Raw genomic sequence first — 19,405 nt, forward strand, 5'->3', positions numbered from 1 at the left:
CCTTTATAACACACGCTATAAATCACAGTAATTCACACACTTTACTTATGGTGCCTACTGTTCGTTTGACCCAATTATCTGTCTCTTCAATCTATCTGCGTATCTCTCTATCGCTGGCTTTATTTGCCAGGCTTATATACTAAAAAAGAGGGTGCCTGGCAAACACTCGGACGTTCGCAGGGTTCCTCGATAATTCATGATCCTTTTAGAAACTCCAGCACGCATGCTCCCAGCGTCGCGTAACTTCCGCTGTTGTAACAGTATGAACAACTTGTGCAAATAAATAGATAAGGTTTCACTTACTTAATTGTGATGAAATTACTTATGACCAACTTGAAATGTTGTACAATTACCAATTATATATCACTCAAATTACTTTTAACTGAATTGATATCAATTTTATGAAAATCTATATCACAAAATGTTGATAACTTATTTAATATGTATTATGTGGACTGGCAGATTCAAAAAATGTTCTTTGACCTTGTAACAATTAACAGTGCTTTGTTTTGGTGACACAAGTAATGCAGTAATTTATGTATCATCATGCTCATCTTCTTTTTGTTTTTTATTTAAAAATAAAAATATATTTTTTTAGTTTTTATTTTTTCCAGTTATTTGTAAAGAATTACTATAAAGGTATTTATATAGATAAAGATGATTTGTAGCTAATTTCCCAACCTAAAAGAAAAGGTTAAAAGCTCTGTTAATTGTCATCATTAACCTAGCTGGCTGAAAAGAACTTATATTGCTTGAAGTTATAGTTTTCAACTTGTCATGGTATGAGTTTTGTGAGCTACAGTCTAATATTACATCATTTATGAATGCAGAATGTGGATGTAATTGTTTAATTTTCTCACATTATGTATGAATATATTTATGTTTCAAAGTTTCTTTACTACAACCTTAAGCTATGACTTGATTTGTGCCAAGACAAAGATCAAATTTTCTACTTCTTCCTATCCTACAACTCTCCCCATACATACTGCACCTACACTCTGTATTTATCTTAGGCAATATATAGCAATGTGCATAGTTGTAGGATAACAGTCCGACAGTCATAGTTCAAGGTTATATTAGAGGTAAAAATTTATGATAGGCTTATTGTTTTATAACATATAGATTCTTAAATTGATTAAGAAGTTTTTATTGTCACAGCATAGCATCACCTTAGCACAACCACAATATGAAGCTATTACCATTTAAATACAGTTTTATTTATTACCTATATTTTTAGTTCCAGAATTCTGTTTTATTTTCAACATCATCTGTTTTTAATTTAAAGGAAATGGCAGTTCGAGCAGGAGTGGATGTGGCAGAAGGAGATTCTGTAAAGCTGCTAAGTTGGGCTAAACATGGGTTTCGCACAGAATCTCGTAGAACAAACCCATGGGCACCCAGTGTTGGTATGTCACTTTTAGATATTTTCCTAAAAGTTTTTGTTTGTAGAGAATGAAAGTTAATTATGGATGATTTATCAAAATTAATGTTTTATGAAAATAAAAGTGATTCCAGTCTCATCTTTATTGTAACTTAAACTTAGTGCCTCTTTGGGTTATATATGTAACTTTATAATGTACATGTGTTTATAATCCATGTGTTTTCTTCACAAAACTAATTTTAAAAATTCGTCTTTGTTTTATACCAGTATTTACATTTTGTTTAGTTCAGTGGGTTGGAAAATGTTACACAATAATTTTGATGAATAGTTTCACACAAATATTTTTGGGCCAGTGTTTGAAAAAGAGGACCTCTCTTAAAATTATTTTTGCATGTCATTAACGTATGTTGTGATTTATTTTATAATTTTATGAAACTAGTCAGACTTAAGTAGCAAGTATTATCAAATGCATACTTTCTTCAGTAGGATGATATATCTATACATATATACATATTATTCAAGGACAACAAGGTATCTGTTGGTCCATCCAGGCCACCCCATCCAGTAAACTAAACTCTAAAATAAAAATTAAATACTCAAAGCCAGCTCTAATCATTTAAATATGTATCAAGCCTCCTTTAAACTCCCTTAAATTAACTGCATCCACCATATCTGAAGACAAAATATTCCAAAGGCCAACCAACCTGTTAGAAAAATATAGCTTACTTAACTGGAGATGACTCCTATCCTGCCCAAATTTATATTTCTGTTTTCTAGTCTTACCATTCTCCCCATTCAGTATTAAAAAAAAAAAAGATGATGCATCAACACTGTGAATTCCATTAACAATTTTAAACACTTCAATCAAATACCCTCTAACTCTGTACTTGTAGGACAACCTTTCCATCCCAGGTATCATTCTAGTAGCTCTTCTCTGAACCATTTCCAACAATTAAATGTCCTTCCCATATATGGTAAGGAGCCAAAGACTGAACACAATACTCCAAATTTAGCCTAACCAATGACCTACACAATGAAATTATGACTTTTTTAGACGTATATTCAATATTTATGTAGAAACAACCTAAAATACTGTTTGCCCTAGAACACCATGACCCTTTTTTTCCCTAACACTGTTAAGATTAGTCCCATCCAAATTATACTCATATTTCAAATTATGGTATCCCACATGCATTACCTTGCATTTATTATAATTAAAAGCCATTTACCATTTATTTGTCTAACTCACCAAATAATCCAAATCCTTTTGTAAAACAGCAGTATCCTCCTCACAGCCAGCAACACCTAAAACCTTAATATCATGAGTAACTTTAAATGATTTATTGACCATTCCTTCATCTATGTTAATGATGTAAATCAAAAAAAGAGCAAAGGTCCTAACACTGAGCCCTGAGGTATCCCACTTTTAACATTACTCCAGTTTGATTGAACTCCATTTATAACAACATTAGCTACTAAAATTAGTTTTATAAAGGAACACTTTTGTATATATATATTTTATAGAAAATCCAATTCCTGAAAATGTACGTAGACGGCTTGATCGTATCAAGACACAGTACCTGGAAGCTCTCTTGCTTCTTGAATCGCAGACCTCCCTGCAACCACGCTTTTCTCGATTTGCCCAGTTAGAAAATTCAGGTTAGTTATTTCTTACTTACCTATGTTGTAACATTAATTTCAGAATAAATAATAGATAGAGTAAATAATGATTAAATTATTCCCATTAAAAAAGGTTACATTCAGTGAGAAAGTGTCTGTTGCTTTATATTGAATTCTCTTTTGCATAAAGTTTTTTTTTATCAAAGCTTATGATAAGAAATAATCAGTAAAACTAGAAACTTATTTTGGCAAATATCCAGTACGCATATGACATTTCATTTTGCATATCTTCTCCAATATTAGAGAATACCAGCAATATTTCTTGTTGTGAAGTTTCACATTCATGTTTTTTGAGAGCTGAGTGTTTTGAGTATTCTGCAGAACAAGAGCACTCCCACCATAAAGAGTTCACAAAAAAGGTTAATGGTAGTAGAATGACTAAATGAATAATGAAATGAGACAAAACAGATTTTTTTACACATGCATCACATCATGTGTCCATATAAATTACCATATTAAAGCTGTAAACAGAATTGTTCCAATTTACAACTACAACTACATATCATGTAGCAGTTAGGAGCTTTCATACATAAATATAAGATGATAATTATGCTTTACAGCTCTGTTGTTGTAGAAATTACAAATACTCTTTTATTGTAATTGGGTAAAATTTCAACCATGTCTTTATTTATATGTAAACAAGTCTTAATATTATATATATATATATATATATATTATATTTTTTTTGTGGTACTTGGGGAAACTACAGAGGGTTATTTACATATAATAGAATTGCATGTAAGTTATATACATTTTCTATTGAATGTTTGGGTAATTATAAAAATAATCATATTAGATAGATATCAGTCTCCCACATATAAACACTACCCACATTTATCAAACTTTTAAAGAGCTTCCAAAACTTATCGGTGACTGGGAGTTCTTAACTTATGGAAACATTCCTACAGTAAGAGTATAGCCAAAGGGAATATTCATTGTTCTCCAAGTAAGTGGAAAAACTCACACAGCTGTTGTTTAGAGAAGTAATAGGCTCCTATACCACATCCTAAATCTATTACGATTAATGCCTTCATCTGTATAATTAAGGCTGTTATTAAAGAGAAGCCTCCAACCCTTTAAAGCCATTGCTGGGAAGCTGGGTATATCTTCTGGTGCTATTAAAAATATAATAAACAAGAATTTGAAGTTTACTAGTCTCTAGCCACACCTTGAATTCAGTGGCTGCTGTTATGACAAAGATAGTGGACCAAATTTGAGTCAGGGATATCTCATTTAATCACAAACCTAAAAAGATCCCCAGTGTAGCATCAGTGTACTTTTGTTTTTCAATCTGCAAAAGTATGCACTTGGAAGTCATATACATGAAACGTTTTATGGAAAGTTATAAAAGAGGAGGAGATAGGAGGATATTGGCATGGTTTTTTTTTTGTTGTTTCAAGACCTAATTTCAAGGAAATATTGCTACAGGGCCATTGCGATGAAATTGTGAAGGCAAGATGAGTATGATTGCTGGCATATCAAACTTAATTACAATTTCTAAAAAGTATAAATGACTTTAGTTAGAAAGGAAATTAGGACAAAAAAGCAAACTAAGCTTAGATTTTCAAGTGTAGGAAAAACTACATAGATATGTGAAATATAGTGCATATTAGATTTATAAATTTGAATTGAAAAATATCTGACTGTCAAACTATACTTATGTGATCTTACTTACAATTACAGAAATGTTTTGTTTTTATCTTTTTGATGAACTTAAAACAATACATATGTACAAAAAAATGATCCAAAAAAATAATCTGTTCATATTATACATACATGAAAATGTTTTAAGTCTAATATGGATATATCTGCTATTTAAAAAAAGAATATAACATTTTTATATAACTATTCAGAACAACCCTGTGAGAAAACATGAAAAAGTATAGAAAATATGAAAGAAATTGATTCTTATTGATTACCTAATTTTTGAATAATTGTATAAAGGATTTTAATTTACTGGTGAACTTTATATTTGATTTATTATGATATAATATTTGTTTAGTATTTTATAATTTCATGTTTTTGCACAGAACCTTATAGTGTTACTCACTAAAATATATTGTAAACTTTGGTTTTTCAGGAAGTGCTTTGAAAAAAGTTAGGGAAAGAAAACTGTCTATTCAAGGTAAGTTAGCATTAATGCTGTTAAAATTCCATTGTTAACCTTTGGTTTTCCCTTTTAAATAACTACAAGTGGTCTGTTTAGTTTTTGGAAAAACGTTTTTTCTAGCTAAGGTATAATTAATTAAGAATATTAAGAACTATTTGGTCAAAAACTTATTTTAAAATTGCCATAGAAAATGTAAAAATTTTGATTTTATGGTGTAATAATAATGATTAGCAGATAATTGTTTTTTTTACTTTGTTATTTGATTAAGAATGTTGGGTGCTTGAGCCTTTCTGAAGACAAAATGTGCAAAACTCACATTTTATATACTGAAAGTACTAATGGCTCTAAATGATAAGATGATTATTGAAGATTATTAAATTTTATTTTATCCTATCTTTAACAACAGTTGTAATGGATTTAAACTAGATAACCCATCTAGCAATTGTATTGTGTCACCAAGTTAAACCTAAGTGTAATTGTAAAATAGTGATATATCTTCATTTATTTTCATCTTTTAAGTTGCCCAGTCCAAGTTGTTACCAGAAAATTAAAATTAACATTTTAGGTTTCAAATAAAGTATTGTGGTCAAACTTGGAGCTTATGCCTGTCATGGTCTGGTAGTTGAAGCACTCAACTTGCAATCTGCAAGTCATGGGATTGAAACTCATAAATAAAAATGCTCACCCTTTCAATCATGAGATCATTATTATTTGGTGATCAATCCCACTGTTTGTTGGCAAAGAGTATCGCAATAGTTTGCAATGGTTTGTGTTGACTAGCTGCCTTTACCATAGTCTGTCACTACAAAATTAGGAGTGACTAGTGCAAATAGCCCTCAAGTAGCTTTGTACAAAACTCAACAACAACAAACCAAGCAAAGCTTATCAGAAGGTTCTTTAAAAACTGTTCTTGTCTTATTGTGATGTTTCATCATCCTCTGTATTATGTCTGATTTTTCCCAGTCATGACATACTCAGATCCACTGTTGAATATAATGTTCTTCATAAAATAGCTTTATGACAAATGATGTATCTCTTTAATATAGATGTATGTGTTGCTTGTGATTCATCTTCAGAAGATATAGTGACCCAACATCCTCTCATAGAAGGTGGACTGTGTCAACAGTGTAAAGATGATATAATAGAAACTATGTTTGCTTATGGCGATGATGGAACTAATGTAAGATACTAGATTATAAGGTTTAAAATTAACATATTCTTAACTCTTTGTTTTTGTACCTGTAGCAGTTTACTAAGGTTTTTGACTCACTAACTTAAGCCTGTATCATTTTATAATATTTTAGCTCAATGTCATAAGTGTTTGGCTCATGCTATGGATCTGTGTCTTGTAGATTTGTCTCATTTCTTTGTTATTTGTCTTTATGTTGTAGATTTGTATCATGATTTTATTGTGTTTTTGTAAATGCAAACATATTCATTATTTTTAAGATTGCTGTACTAGTATCAGTACAGTAATGTGTTACTTCATTTTGTAGGTCTGTACTGATAATTAATTGTGTGGTTCCATAATGTTTATGTATGTTTTTAATAGTAGTTTATTGTTTACCTTTTAGTTGTAGTTCTATTCTTGACATTATTTTTTAAATTTAATGTTGGTTTTTAAAGTATGTTATAAGATTTTAAATGGCTTAGTGATACAAATCTTGCATTAGTACACTTCTGTTTGGCTGATTTTTGTAAATCTGAACATGAATGGTTTACATGTAATGTGCAATTTTCACAAATGAGTGTATGACAGTATTTAAATCATACTTAGTATGTTATAGATCAAAACATTTCTGATTTAGAATATACTATGATAAAAGACCATTTCTGAAATGTTAAAGATAATTTTGTATATTTGCATTTGAAGATAAAATTCTCTGATATTTCTTATAAAATTATTTTTTTAATTACTTACTAATGTTTTGTCATATATCATTTTGATTATTAAGTTTCCAAAATATGCCATAAAACTGAATATACCACATGCTGAAGTGTCAGACTTCAAATGATAGTGAACAATTTTTGAAATAAATTTGTATGTCATTTTGAAAGTAGTAGCTTCTTACCAGTATAACTTTCCAGAAAAGTTAATAATTAACTTAAATTATCTTAATTTTCTCTTGAAAGTTAAGTATTTCCTAATTCCAATATGGTTTTATTTCTACTTGATCTTCTTTCTGCTCTCTAATCATTGCTGAAAAATGTTTGCTATCAGCGCACCAAACTATATACCACATCAATTTCATACTACTTCTGAACATGTACATATCATGTGATTACTTTCCACCAATAGTACTGTGCCACTTATATTGGTGCAGCCAGCACCTTTTGTTATTCCCGCTCAATCTTCACTTTCTAGATTGGTGCTACATTGTTCAAATGTGTGTTTTTTTTAGTGTGACTACAGTTTCTGATTCAACAGTTTTAATTTTCAGTGTTTGAATTCAATTGTTTCAATGATTTTGCTTTTGATTTTCTTTTCCTTCTCAAATTCTAAGTGTACTTAGTATGAATTTGAGGTTCAAGTGTGTAGGAAAAGGAAATTCCCGTGGCAGTTGACAGTATGACTTCCCAGGACTCTGGTTCGACTTTATCTGTAGAGGAAGTACAGGCCTTAATCCCCATGAGCTAGAGTCATGTGTTTGACTGGCAGTTTCTCCTCCTTTTGTTTCTTTCTTTTTGGAAGAATACCATCATGGGGATGAAAATTGGGACTCTTTTTACGGCACCTTCTTCTTTTGGTCATTCACAATCTACACCTATTCAGGAGATTTCATGTCTCACCCCTTTTTTACAATTTGTTTGTCAAGTATGTAACATTTTGCATGTTTGCCTTATTGCCTATGATGCCTCCCCGTCCTTACTGTGTGATATTCCACTTCTGATTATTATGTTTTGTTCCCTTCACCCGACATATGAATTCATGCTCAGAGATTTTCTGATCAACTTCAGTCAGGTATCAGTATGCCCTATCTCCCCCATTTGTTGGATCAATATACTTTGGCATACCTTCCATTTTGATCCATTTTTGGATTCTCAGCAATTGGATCCTCTACTTCCCCTGTGGGGGTTGAATCTAAGGGTTTTGGTTCATTTTAATCAAGCTTAATTTTCAAGGATTTGCATTTCCCTCTCCTCCCTTTTACACTACCTGTCTTCCCTCCAATTATTGTCTGAGTCCTTTCTTTGCTCCTCTGAAAAATTTTCAGATGAGCTCAGGGCCCTTCTTTGGTCTACTATTGCTCGATTATCAGCCTCTACCTTTTCCTTAAATACCTCGCTTCTGTGTTGTTGAAACTTGTTGGGGAGGATACTTTACTTGTGGTAGGTCCATCTCCCCCATTCATCCCTGCGAGATCTACATCAGGCCCCCTTTCTATGCAACACAGTATTTGGGGGTCGTCCTGATTCCTTGGAATCCAGGATTGATGTGGCTAGATTGCATTCTTCTTTGTCTTCTCTGGCCACACATTTATCTCACCCTACTACTTCTTCTCAGGAGCCTCCTGTCCTTGTTTCCCATTCTCCTCCTTACTCACCCAGACCCTTGCCTTTCCCCTGGTGCTTCTGTCCCTATCTTTAATTTTCCCGCATGACGTCAGTATTACAGGTGACAAGACGGAGGTTCTCGGACTGGTGGGGACCAGGTTGCTCCATCTTTCAGCCATTTGGTGGCATTTTGTGACAGATCTGCGGATTCTACAGGTTCTGTCAGAAGATGTTTGCCTCCCCTTCCCATTGCCCTATTTCCTTCCGTCCTCCTCAGCATTCTTCATCTCTCGATCATCTTACCGAGACCATCCTCTTCATAAAAATAATTTGAAAAATCTTCTTTCCCCTCTGACAAGTTAATATTACAGTGGAGACTTTCTCATTTTAGAAGATTTCTTCTCACTTGCATTGACCAAAGAAAGCATGAGTGAACATTTTGGCTTTGTGAAAAATTTTATGTATTTTTGTGTATTTGATGTGAAAACCATTTACAGTTTCCTTCTCTGTAAACTTACAAAACTCCAGTGTCTGAATGCCTTCTAACTTTTTAACTAGAAACTCTTTGAGACTGACACTCAACGTTTTTATAATTTTTGCTTTATGCTTCTTTCACGGAATCATAGTGTCTTTTATTCCTACAATGGTTAAGAGAGTTTAATTTTTAAAGAACACCAGCATTCAGAAATATTCTTGATGTTCATGTTTTCAAAAGTTATTTTAAGTCTTATGTGGACAATTCTAGTTACCACAATAATTTTTTCACATTTATTATGGCATTGTCTGCACTGATTTTCATGCTCACTTTTCCTGAACTTTTTTAATACATTTTAACTTTTTTGATATTTGCTCTTTTTGTTCTAATAGTTTGTGTTTTTACCTTACAGTTTGTTTATTTCTGACAATTCTCATTAAATCTTTTTAATAAACCTAAATATATTTTCATCATAAATCTAATTTCAAAGAAGTCTCACATTTAATAAAATATTTTTAAGGTGAGTTGTTTCATACAGTGTACTACCCACCATAATTACTCTATATTAGGGTATATCCCTCTTAATGGGTGTTTGAAATCTAGTATATAAAAACAGTCCTGTAAAAGCCACGCAATTAAAATTGATTCATTTGTATCATTGCAGTTTCCAACTTCATAGTCCTATGATTAATATAAACATATTAAACGTTAAGAAGGTTTAGCAACGTTTTTATTGAATTCACACTGTTGACTAACAGTACTAAAGATAATAGTGAGCTTTTTAAATATGTCTTTAAATTTTTTACAGACAAATATCAGAAGATTGTGTAACCAACAATAAAAATTAAATGACTTTGTGTAATGTGTCTGTGTGTCGCCTCTAATACATGTTCTTTGCAACATACTTTCTCAATACACTAGTATCATATAATCTTGGGTTATCAATATTTGATCAAGTTTAGTATAAGTATCTTCAGTAATTTTTATAATGTCAACATACATATATAATTGCCTAAGCTTTGTATATCATTGGAAGTCTTAAAAACTGAACTATAATTAAAGGTTTATTTCCACGTAATCTTTATACCTTTTATACATGCATGAACGATTCCCATAATTTGGTCCAAATGGAATACTTTCAGTGTTTAAAAACTGGATAGCTTGAACTAATTGGTGCAGGATTGATGTATAATGTGCATTGCTATATGATTAAATATTGGAAATCTGTATCAAGATAATGCTGTTTGTCCTGTTTTATTGATCATACTTATGCATATGAAGAAGTGTTTACCACTCATATGTTTGTTTTATATTATCAGAGCTTAGTTTACATATTTTATTACACCCAGCTAATTTAATATACTTTTATTGATTAGGCCTTAGGAAAATGTTCATGCATCTTTTCCCATGGACAGCTAAAACTTTCTATTAAAGACAAATTTTCAACCAATAGTTGATTAAGAAATTTGATACTACATTTAAATCTTTGAAATTTTTGGTATTTCCTTTCACTTCTATAATTTGTGTGCAATAGAATGTTCTGACATGTATAATTATAATACTTTTTTTTTTCAAGGCATATTGTGTTATTTGTGGGCAAGCAGGAGAGCTAATTATCTGTGATAACACCGACTGTAACAAGTAAGCTGTTTTTATGTTGATAGGAATATACTGAAGATATTATTAGAATATTTAATGTATAAATTACAACAATAATATTATTGTAGAATTTCTCTAGCCTTATATTCATATGTAAATTAATTGTTATACATGTGGCACTTTAATAAATAAATGCCAAAATATTTTTTGGTGGCTATATTAGCAATTATTAACAAATTATTGTCTTTTTTTGTAATAAAAGTTAATTTATAAGATGTTTCCTTTAATTCAGTAAACTTACTTTAAGAAGCAGCATTTAACATAGTATTTCATTATGATTCTATACTTCATCAGATATATTAGTGTTTTGGTTTAAATCTAACTTTTCTTCTGTATTTATGTATTCTTTCTTAGGTGTTACTGTACTGGCTGTATTGATGTTCTGATTTCTCCTGGAACCCATAAAAAGGTAAAACCATCAGTATTATAAGATTAAACTGTACATGCAAAGACTTTGTCAATTCTAAAAGCATTGCACTTAGAGTTTCTATAAATATGTTGAATGACATGAATATACATGATTAGGTATTAGAACTCAAAAGTATGACATTAAAGTGGTTTATTTACACTGTACTTTCCATAGCTATGTCTCGATTGATGAAGATTGTTGCCATCTTTTGGCAACATATAAACACTTTCACAATGACATCCCTGATGTCGCATGAGGCTGTTTGTTTTATTTTACTTTGAGAGTGTTCTGTTGTGATGATGTAAACTTTTAATTTGTTTCGTACTTTATTTTTTAATAGCATGAGGCTGTTATATTCTGTAATGTAATCAGTCATACATTTGTTTGAGTTTCTTATTTCCTTTGTTCGAGTCTGATTCACTTGAGTGCACAAACTCACTAATGCACTTGCATGATTACACACTGTTCTGTACACAGCTGTGTTTGCCATTATTATTTTGTTTACAATGTATCGATTCAAAGTTAGCACTTGTGTTAACCCTACCTCTGTTTCATTGTAAGGATACATTATTTCCACTTTCAAAAGTATGGAACAATCTTTTAAATACTTTATGTACTTTGTGATGCCCAAATTATTAGGGGACCTACATTAATTCTAGCTACTCTCTAAACATGCACCATCGATCCAACAAGCAGTGTTGTTTTCCTTATTGTACACTTTATCATCATTGTGGATTATCCATGGATCCCTGTTAGTTTTTATACCAAAAAAGAAATTACCACATTGTTTTTAACTACAGCAAATGTTTGTGATAACTTTTAATAATTGTTTATCTTTTGGTCAATTGAAGCATAATAAAACCATTATTAGCAGCAGTTGTAACACGGAAAATATACTTATGCATTTATAGTGAATTGTTTTAATAAGTGATATAAAAGTTACAGATATAGTAGTGTTATTGTTAAGTATTATTGTGATGTGTAAATTTTAACCTTTTAACTTAGATGCTTTTGAAGCAAAGACACTGGACTTAATTAAATTAGCATGTAACACAAAACCTTCACTGGAAAAGACTTTCCAGTGATTAATAATTCCAGTTTTTTGGTATTATTAACTGATAAGAATGTTGATAAAAAGTATCTTTAACCATCTGTATATAGACTAAATTCTAGTTGAAGGAAGCATTGGGAAATTAAACAGTTAAAAGTTGGCATTTCAGTATATGGTAAATCTGATAGTTGGTGTAACTGTGGTATAGATGTCCACCAAGGAATGGATTATTGGTAATGTAAGTATATTTATAATATTTGTTGTTTTGTCTTGGGAATAACTCTAGAACATATTAGTTTATCAGTTCTCTTTCTGTTCCACAGATGTGTTGATGAAATTTATCAATGAATCAGTAAAAGTATGGTTCAGCAAAAGTTTATCAAAACATAAAGATACATAATAGCAATTATATTTCATCACAGGTCCTAGCTGCTGATCCATGGTTCTGCTTTATCTGTACTGAGTATGATCCAGAAAGAAATGGTCTTATTCAACCAAAGTTAGACTGGCAACAGAATGTTTTAAAATTGTTTCAGCCAGAAAAAAGCATTCAGTTATCCCCATCTTCAGATGACTACAGAGAAAAAAAACCAATTAGAGTTTTATCTCTGTTTGATGGAATTGGAACTGGTAGGGGGAACAATAGCATTTTTGTATTTGTTTGGTGAGATTCTTAGTAATATATCAAACTGTAATATTTTTTTCAGTATTTTCTTTTTTTAATAAAAAATAAATGAATTCTAAATATATCATGTATTTTTGATTCATTAATTCTTCAGCTCTTTTATTTTGAGAAGGAATTAGTTACATAAATGTAAAGACTTTAATATTTGTTTTCAGGGCTGTATTTTACTCTGTTATCACCATTCCGATTTTTATAACCTACATGCTTAGCTTTATTACAACTGGACTTTTTTACCCTTTCTAATAATTTTTTAACTTAGAATGCATGTTTCACCCCCATAATAAAACTTATGATAATTAACAGGATATTTGTTGACTGTTATATGTAAAGCTGTTGTAATATCCTAGTATAATCTTTATATTAGTGAGCAAATATCTAAGCAAATATTGCTGTTATATTCCCAAAGGAAGATATGTGTTAGATCAACTGGGAATTGAAGTAGAAGCTTATTATGCAAGTGAAATGGATCATGATGCAATTAACATTTCAATTGTGCAGCACAAATGTAATGTTACTCATTTGGGCCAAATTGAGGAAATTTCTGATGCTGAGGTAGGTAACAGTGTGCAGTCTTTTCCATAATTAAGTTTATGTCTCATATACCTGTATAATTTTAAAAGTTATTCTTTTAAGTATTTGAAAATTGTGATTTTGATGTATCTCTTTTTACTATGTACCTGAAGTAAAAATCCTATTACTTAGGCTAAAAGGACTGTTTATTTTAGTCTGTTTCATCACCAATACAAAGACATACAAAATTATGTTTGCTTCTAATATGCTATTGTGGTCACATGGCAATACCTTATATTCCACTCAGAATATAGCCAAGTTCATGAGAGCCTTTTTTTAGTAATGCAGTAAAACATTCTTTATAAAAATATAGTTATACATTTCATCATCACTTTTCAGATCTATAATTATGATATAATTAATACAAATACAAAGAAATGATATTCATTATTTAATTATCTTTACAAAAAGAGCTGTTCATAATTCATATTAAACATTTTCATTATTATAATACATTAAACAGCTGGGAAATATATTTATTTAGCACAAGTAATGTGTTGTTATTTTTTATTCAATAAGTGTGTAGGTCGTAACTGCAAATGTAAGATGCAAATTTGTTGTATACTTGTGATCTATTTAGCCATATCTTGAATGTCAGTTAAATATTTAAAAATGTATTTCTTTTTCCTTTATATTTATTTTGATCCTTATGAAATATTACTATAGGTAGCCAAGCTTTGTCCTGTAGATCTTGTGATTGGTGGGTCACCATGCATTGACCCCTCATTGGTTAGTTCTGGAAGAAAAGGCTTGTATGGTATGTTAATAAATCATAATTTTAGTGTTCAGGTCTAAAAGTACACCAGAGATAAAGTTGGACAAACTTATTGACTCTGTAGTTAAATAATTTCTTTTTATTTCAAAACATTGCTAGTTTTGTATGAGGTATGGATAAAATGAAGTTTTAGAAAATGGAGAGGGTGTGTTTAATTAGTTTAATTCTACTTTCAGGACCTCCTTGTTATTTTTGTTTAACATGTTCACTGCTGAGGATGCATGTTTGGCAGTCATTCACTTGTGCTAATGATACACTTGTGCATCATAAAAAAAAAAAATGTAAAGATTACATGTTTTAGATTTGTTATTATTGCTATTGTTTAAATTTAAAATACAAAGATATTGCCCTAAAACTCTTCTCAGCATTTGCCATATATGATGCCAAGTATCTCAGCACCTAACATCTTAATTGCTATGCTGTTGCAGAGTAAAATTTCAGTTTTTCAATAGTTTTTATTATTCAGAATATCTGTTCTCAACTCCAAGATTTATAAAGTATATATAAATATAACTTCAGATTTAGTGAGAGGTAATTTTTTGATTGTCTTACTTGATCTATTTATGGATTATTAGAGTAAATAATTTGAACTTCAATGACTTGCATTGTCAGCTCATCTATTAAAGTAACAATTAATAAACAATGAAATCAGTTACATGCACTTTATTCTTGATTGCAGTTGTTTTTTATGTTATGTTTAGATCTCCCGAGGCTTTTAATGAAAAAGACATCCAGGATCATTCTTAGTTCTTCATTACTGCTGCTCTTATGTTTTTCATATACTGCCAAACTTGTTGTGAATTTGACCCCATTATGCATTACACAGTTTATTTTGTTATGAAGAAGTGTTCTGCACACAACTGTTTCAACTACATATATTCCACTCTAGTTTAAGCTTTTTGTTTACAGATGCAACTGGAACAGGGAGATTGTTTTTTGATTTTTTTCGACTATTAAAGGCAGTACAGTTGGCAAACAAGGAACGCCATGTTTTCTGGCTTTATGAAAATGTAACATCCATTCCACAAGAATACAAATCTATCATTACACGATTCCTTCAAGTAAGTAACTTAAGAAGGTATTACTTTTTTTTTGTAATTATTTGTTTAATAAGTATCTTCAATTATAAAAGTAGTTTTATAACACTGTAGCCTTACTATAAACATTATTGTGTTATTGTTTTGCTATTCATGGTTAAAAATCATTATAAAGTACAGTCAGTATTTTTCAGTGAAGACTATTGGAAGAAGAATTAAATGACTGGCGTTTTTTATAGTGCCATGTATTAAAAGATTTAAAACATAAGTTGTGATATAATTAATACAACAGTGAACTGTGTTGTAAACAAATTACATGGTAAAAATTGTATTGAACTGTCCAAATTACGAATTTCAGCACCATTGATAAGGTGGAATTTTTATACATATAATTTGTGTGTTAATACTAGATAGTGCCACAAATACAACCTTCACTATACCCTTAGTCCCCTTTGTTTGTTAGATAGAAGATTATAATAATCTTAATTAAACTATGTGGTAAAAAATGAATTCTTATTATTGACTTGCTCTTATTTTAAAGGTAAGAAAATACACAAGTATTTACCATACAAAGAGTAGTCAAATAGATTGGTAACCTTGGTTTAGCGTTACAATAATGAGTGAATAATAAGTACTTGAAGCAGGTTTTACTGATAGGTGTTTATTTTGATGTTTGAACAGTGTGAACCAGCCCTAATTGACTCAAAGTATTTTTCGCCTCAGAATCAGGCTCGATACTTTTGGGGAAATATTCCAGGAATGTATGCGTAAGTTATTTTATGCATTACTTTTTTACCAGTACTTTGTGATTCAAGACTTCCTCTTTGTTACTTCTCCAGAGCTTGAAATTTCTCTTACAGAATCAGTTATTCTAACTGAAAGAGTCATGGAGTAACAAGTTTTTCATAGTGATATGCAAAGCAGATTTAACTTGTTGTATCCCTTAGTAATCAATCATGAATATGTTTGCTGCTTACTGTTATTTATAATATATCAAAGAAAATAGATTATTTTTAGGCATAACAAGAAATAACTTCAGATATATTTTTTGCGCATTTGCATTTTGTTCTTAAATAGATTAAAACAATAATAATATTTTGATATTTTCATATGTGAATGATTTTTCAAGAGTAAATGATACCTTATTAATTCTGCTGAATGTTTTATTTGAATATTTACATGAATATAATTTTTTAACGTTGTGGATGAATAATATCCTGTTTTAGGTTGTTTTATTTTGCATCAACATGATGAAAATATCACACAAATAAAGTAGTTAATACTTACAGTTGTACATTGCTTTGAACTGTAATGTGATGATCATTTGTAAGCCAAACATGAGCCTGATTTTGCTATTTTGTGCTGAGTTTTATGTTTTTGTTCCTTGAATTTTCTACTTTTTTCATATATACTTGTTTATTTATTTGGTATTTATTTTCATTTCATTTGACTGTTGTGTTGATCACATGCCTCCCTCCCAAACAGAGTAGAGGAATATTGGAGTGGAGGCGAAGTTGACAAGTAAGTCAGTTACTTGCACACCACTTCATTTCAGTTTTTTTGTTATGTGTGTAAGTTTGATTTATTTGACTTGAAATTAGTTCATTATTTTTGTCACAAATATTAACAGCACCATTTAGCAATTCCTAAAGGCTAACATGATTGACTTATGTAAGAAGAAAAACTAAATTCATTTTAGCTAAGTTTTCTAATCAGGTGACTTCTAATTTTTATTGTTTAGTTTACAAACACATTCATCAATGAGTAAGTTTCGATGAATATAGAACTGAAAATCTGTATAGCTTTATTTAATTGTGTTGTTAAATATACCTAATTTAGCCTAGAAATTTGCTTTAAAAAATTCTTTTGACATTCTTGGGATGATTAGAGAGAAAGCCAGATTTTTTCAACACCTCATTCACAGTGTTAATTTTTTTAAGTGTGTCATAGAAGATGATCTAACAGTAATAATCCTGCTATAGCTCTAAATAACAAAAGTTGTATCTTAAGTCATCTAAGTAAGAAGCAATAATAGTGGACAATTATTCATGCCTATATATAAAGGTTTCAACCAGAAGAGATTATGTTGTAAAATATTGATACACTCATAACTTAGTTAACGATTTTTGAATTATACTTTAAGATAAAAAGCCCATTCATAAAAACAAATAACTAGTTGTTTTTGTTTTACATACAATTGTCATAATTTTTTTAATGATCATTTTATGGTTGCAGTTAGTTTAATGATATCATAATTAGCAAATTACCTAATTTAGGTTGATATATATAAATTTCAGTAGTGTTGTGGTAATATGAGGAAAAGTACAATTTCTCGTCACATAATTTATTTTGTTCATTTTTAGTCCTCTTCAGCCACATTTCCACATGCTACGTCAAGCAGTTAAACTAAATAGCTCCTTGTCATCTAACCTGAACCAAGAAGTAAGTTCTTTTTTTTTTTAATTATAATAAATAATTAAAAACAACATTTTATATTTACACAATAAAAACTTTATTGAAGCCATACGTATAATTTAAAAACAATTTTAAACACAAGTGCCGGTAGTGCATATTTATAAAAGTAAGTTCTTTGTTTTAATAATGTCTGTTATCGAGCTACAATAAAAATACATCCTGATTCACGTTTGTAGTCAAATAGAAAGTGCTTTTATTTTTGTAGTGTGTTGTTTAGAACCTATGGGAAGCCCTAAACCACAAGGTGAAAAATAAAAAATTATGGGGTTTTCTCATACTTAGGAGAAACTAACTCATAAGTACAAGATAATGAGTCTTACTTACAAGAAAATGACTTGCACAAATGATAATAAAGTATCTCATGTGAACAATGTATTATCTTGTACGTATGATATATTATCTTGTATGTACGAGTTACTATCTTGTGTGTATAACTTATTTTCTTGTACGTATGAGATAGCCCCATTACTTTTATGATTTTTCACCTTGCAATTAAGGGCTTCTGTAAGAACCATATATTATTGATGTTAGGTAAAGTGTTCTCCTTCAAGCTGATATGCCAGCTGCCAGTTGACGATTAATCAAGATCAAATATATATGAGTTTGTTTTTATATAATTAGATATATGCCTGTTCATTTACAGAAAACTACTTGATATTTATTTGGTAAAAAGCAAAAGAGCGAGTATTTTTAGATCTTTTGTGAGACAAACGGACAGCAAACCAAAAAAAAAGAATTAAAATTTAGCTTACAGATATGTAACTCAAGTTAACACAAACAATAGTTTTTGTAAAAAGTGTATAAGTGGTAATAGGATTTCCTAACGTGTTTCTTCTGATGTTTTTATATATGTAATATATTTTAACATAATGTTACAACAACGGAAGTCACGTGATGCTGCTGGCGCATGCGTGATTGAGTTTCTCGAATTATCAGGGAACTCGTTGAATGTTGGAGACGCCTCTTTGTTAGTATATAAGTCTGGCAGAGAAAAGCCAGGGTATGATGAAGGTATGATAAAGCAAACAGTAGTCACGGAGAGTTTCGGGTAATTTACGATTCTGTTTCGAGCTAGTGTGTGTTTTGCACTCGTAGAGAGCGAAGTTATCGAGATTGTGAATCGCGGTGATTTATAGCGTGTATTATAAAAGTCGTTGAGTTGAAAGTGACGAGAAATGTACTGACTGTGGAATTACTGTGTACTAAAAGTTTGTATGGAGAAAGAGTAAACTGGTTTAATCAAGAAAGGACTTGTATCGCTGAGGTTCCTCGGAAAGAATTCTACCGTAAATTAACAAACAAGCAATAACATAATATTTTGGGACAACATGGGACCTATTGATCTATCTTGGCTGTTCCATCCTCAAAACTAAATTAAAATGATTAAAAAAAATAAAATAAAATAATTTTAAACCCAGTCCTTTTCATTCATTTACTTATCAAGCTTTTTCTTAAACTCATTTAAATTTACTGCCTCTACAACATTTGAAGGCAACCCATTCCAAAGGCCAACCACTCTATTAGAAAAATAAAACTGTCTTAGCTGAAGATGACTCCTACTTTGCCAAAATTTGTATTTGTGTCCCCTAGTCCTAATATTCTC

General features: G+C 30.5%; 1 protein-coding gene across 1 annotated transcript in view; it reads left to right on the forward strand.

The window, feature by feature from the left end:
* LOC106460451 (DNA (cytosine-5)-methyltransferase 3B-like) overlaps window positions 1-19,405 on the forward strand; it is a 34,580-nt gene that overhangs the window by 6,662 nt on the left and 8,513 nt on the right. The window contains exons 3-15 of the mRNA XM_013920146.2: window positions 1,286-1,406; window positions 2,906-3,040; window positions 5,142-5,186; window positions 6,218-6,351; window positions 10,718-10,782; window positions 11,155-11,209; window positions 12,683-12,890; window positions 13,352-13,497; window positions 14,182-14,272; window positions 15,200-15,351; window positions 16,009-16,094; window positions 16,813-16,848; window positions 17,691-17,769. Of these exons, the coding sequence (XP_013775600.1) occupies window positions 1,286-1,406; window positions 2,906-3,040; window positions 5,142-5,186; window positions 6,218-6,351; window positions 10,718-10,782; window positions 11,155-11,209; window positions 12,683-12,890; window positions 13,352-13,497; window positions 14,182-14,272; window positions 15,200-15,351; window positions 16,009-16,094; window positions 16,813-16,848; window positions 17,691-17,769 (1,353 nt within the window). The remainder of the gene's footprint in view (window positions 1-1,285; window positions 1,407-2,905; window positions 3,041-5,141; window positions 5,187-6,217; window positions 6,352-10,717; window positions 10,783-11,154; window positions 11,210-12,682; window positions 12,891-13,351; window positions 13,498-14,181; window positions 14,273-15,199; window positions 15,352-16,008; window positions 16,095-16,812; window positions 16,849-17,690; window positions 17,770-19,405) is intronic.

The sequence above is a fragment of the Limulus polyphemus genome, unplaced genomic scaffold, assembly GCF_000517525.1.
Source record: "Limulus polyphemus unplaced genomic scaffold, Limulus_polyphemus-2.1.2 Scaffold772, whole genome shotgun sequence".
Taxonomy (NCBI): domain Eukaryota; kingdom Metazoa; phylum Arthropoda; class Merostomata; order Xiphosura; family Limulidae; genus Limulus; species Limulus polyphemus.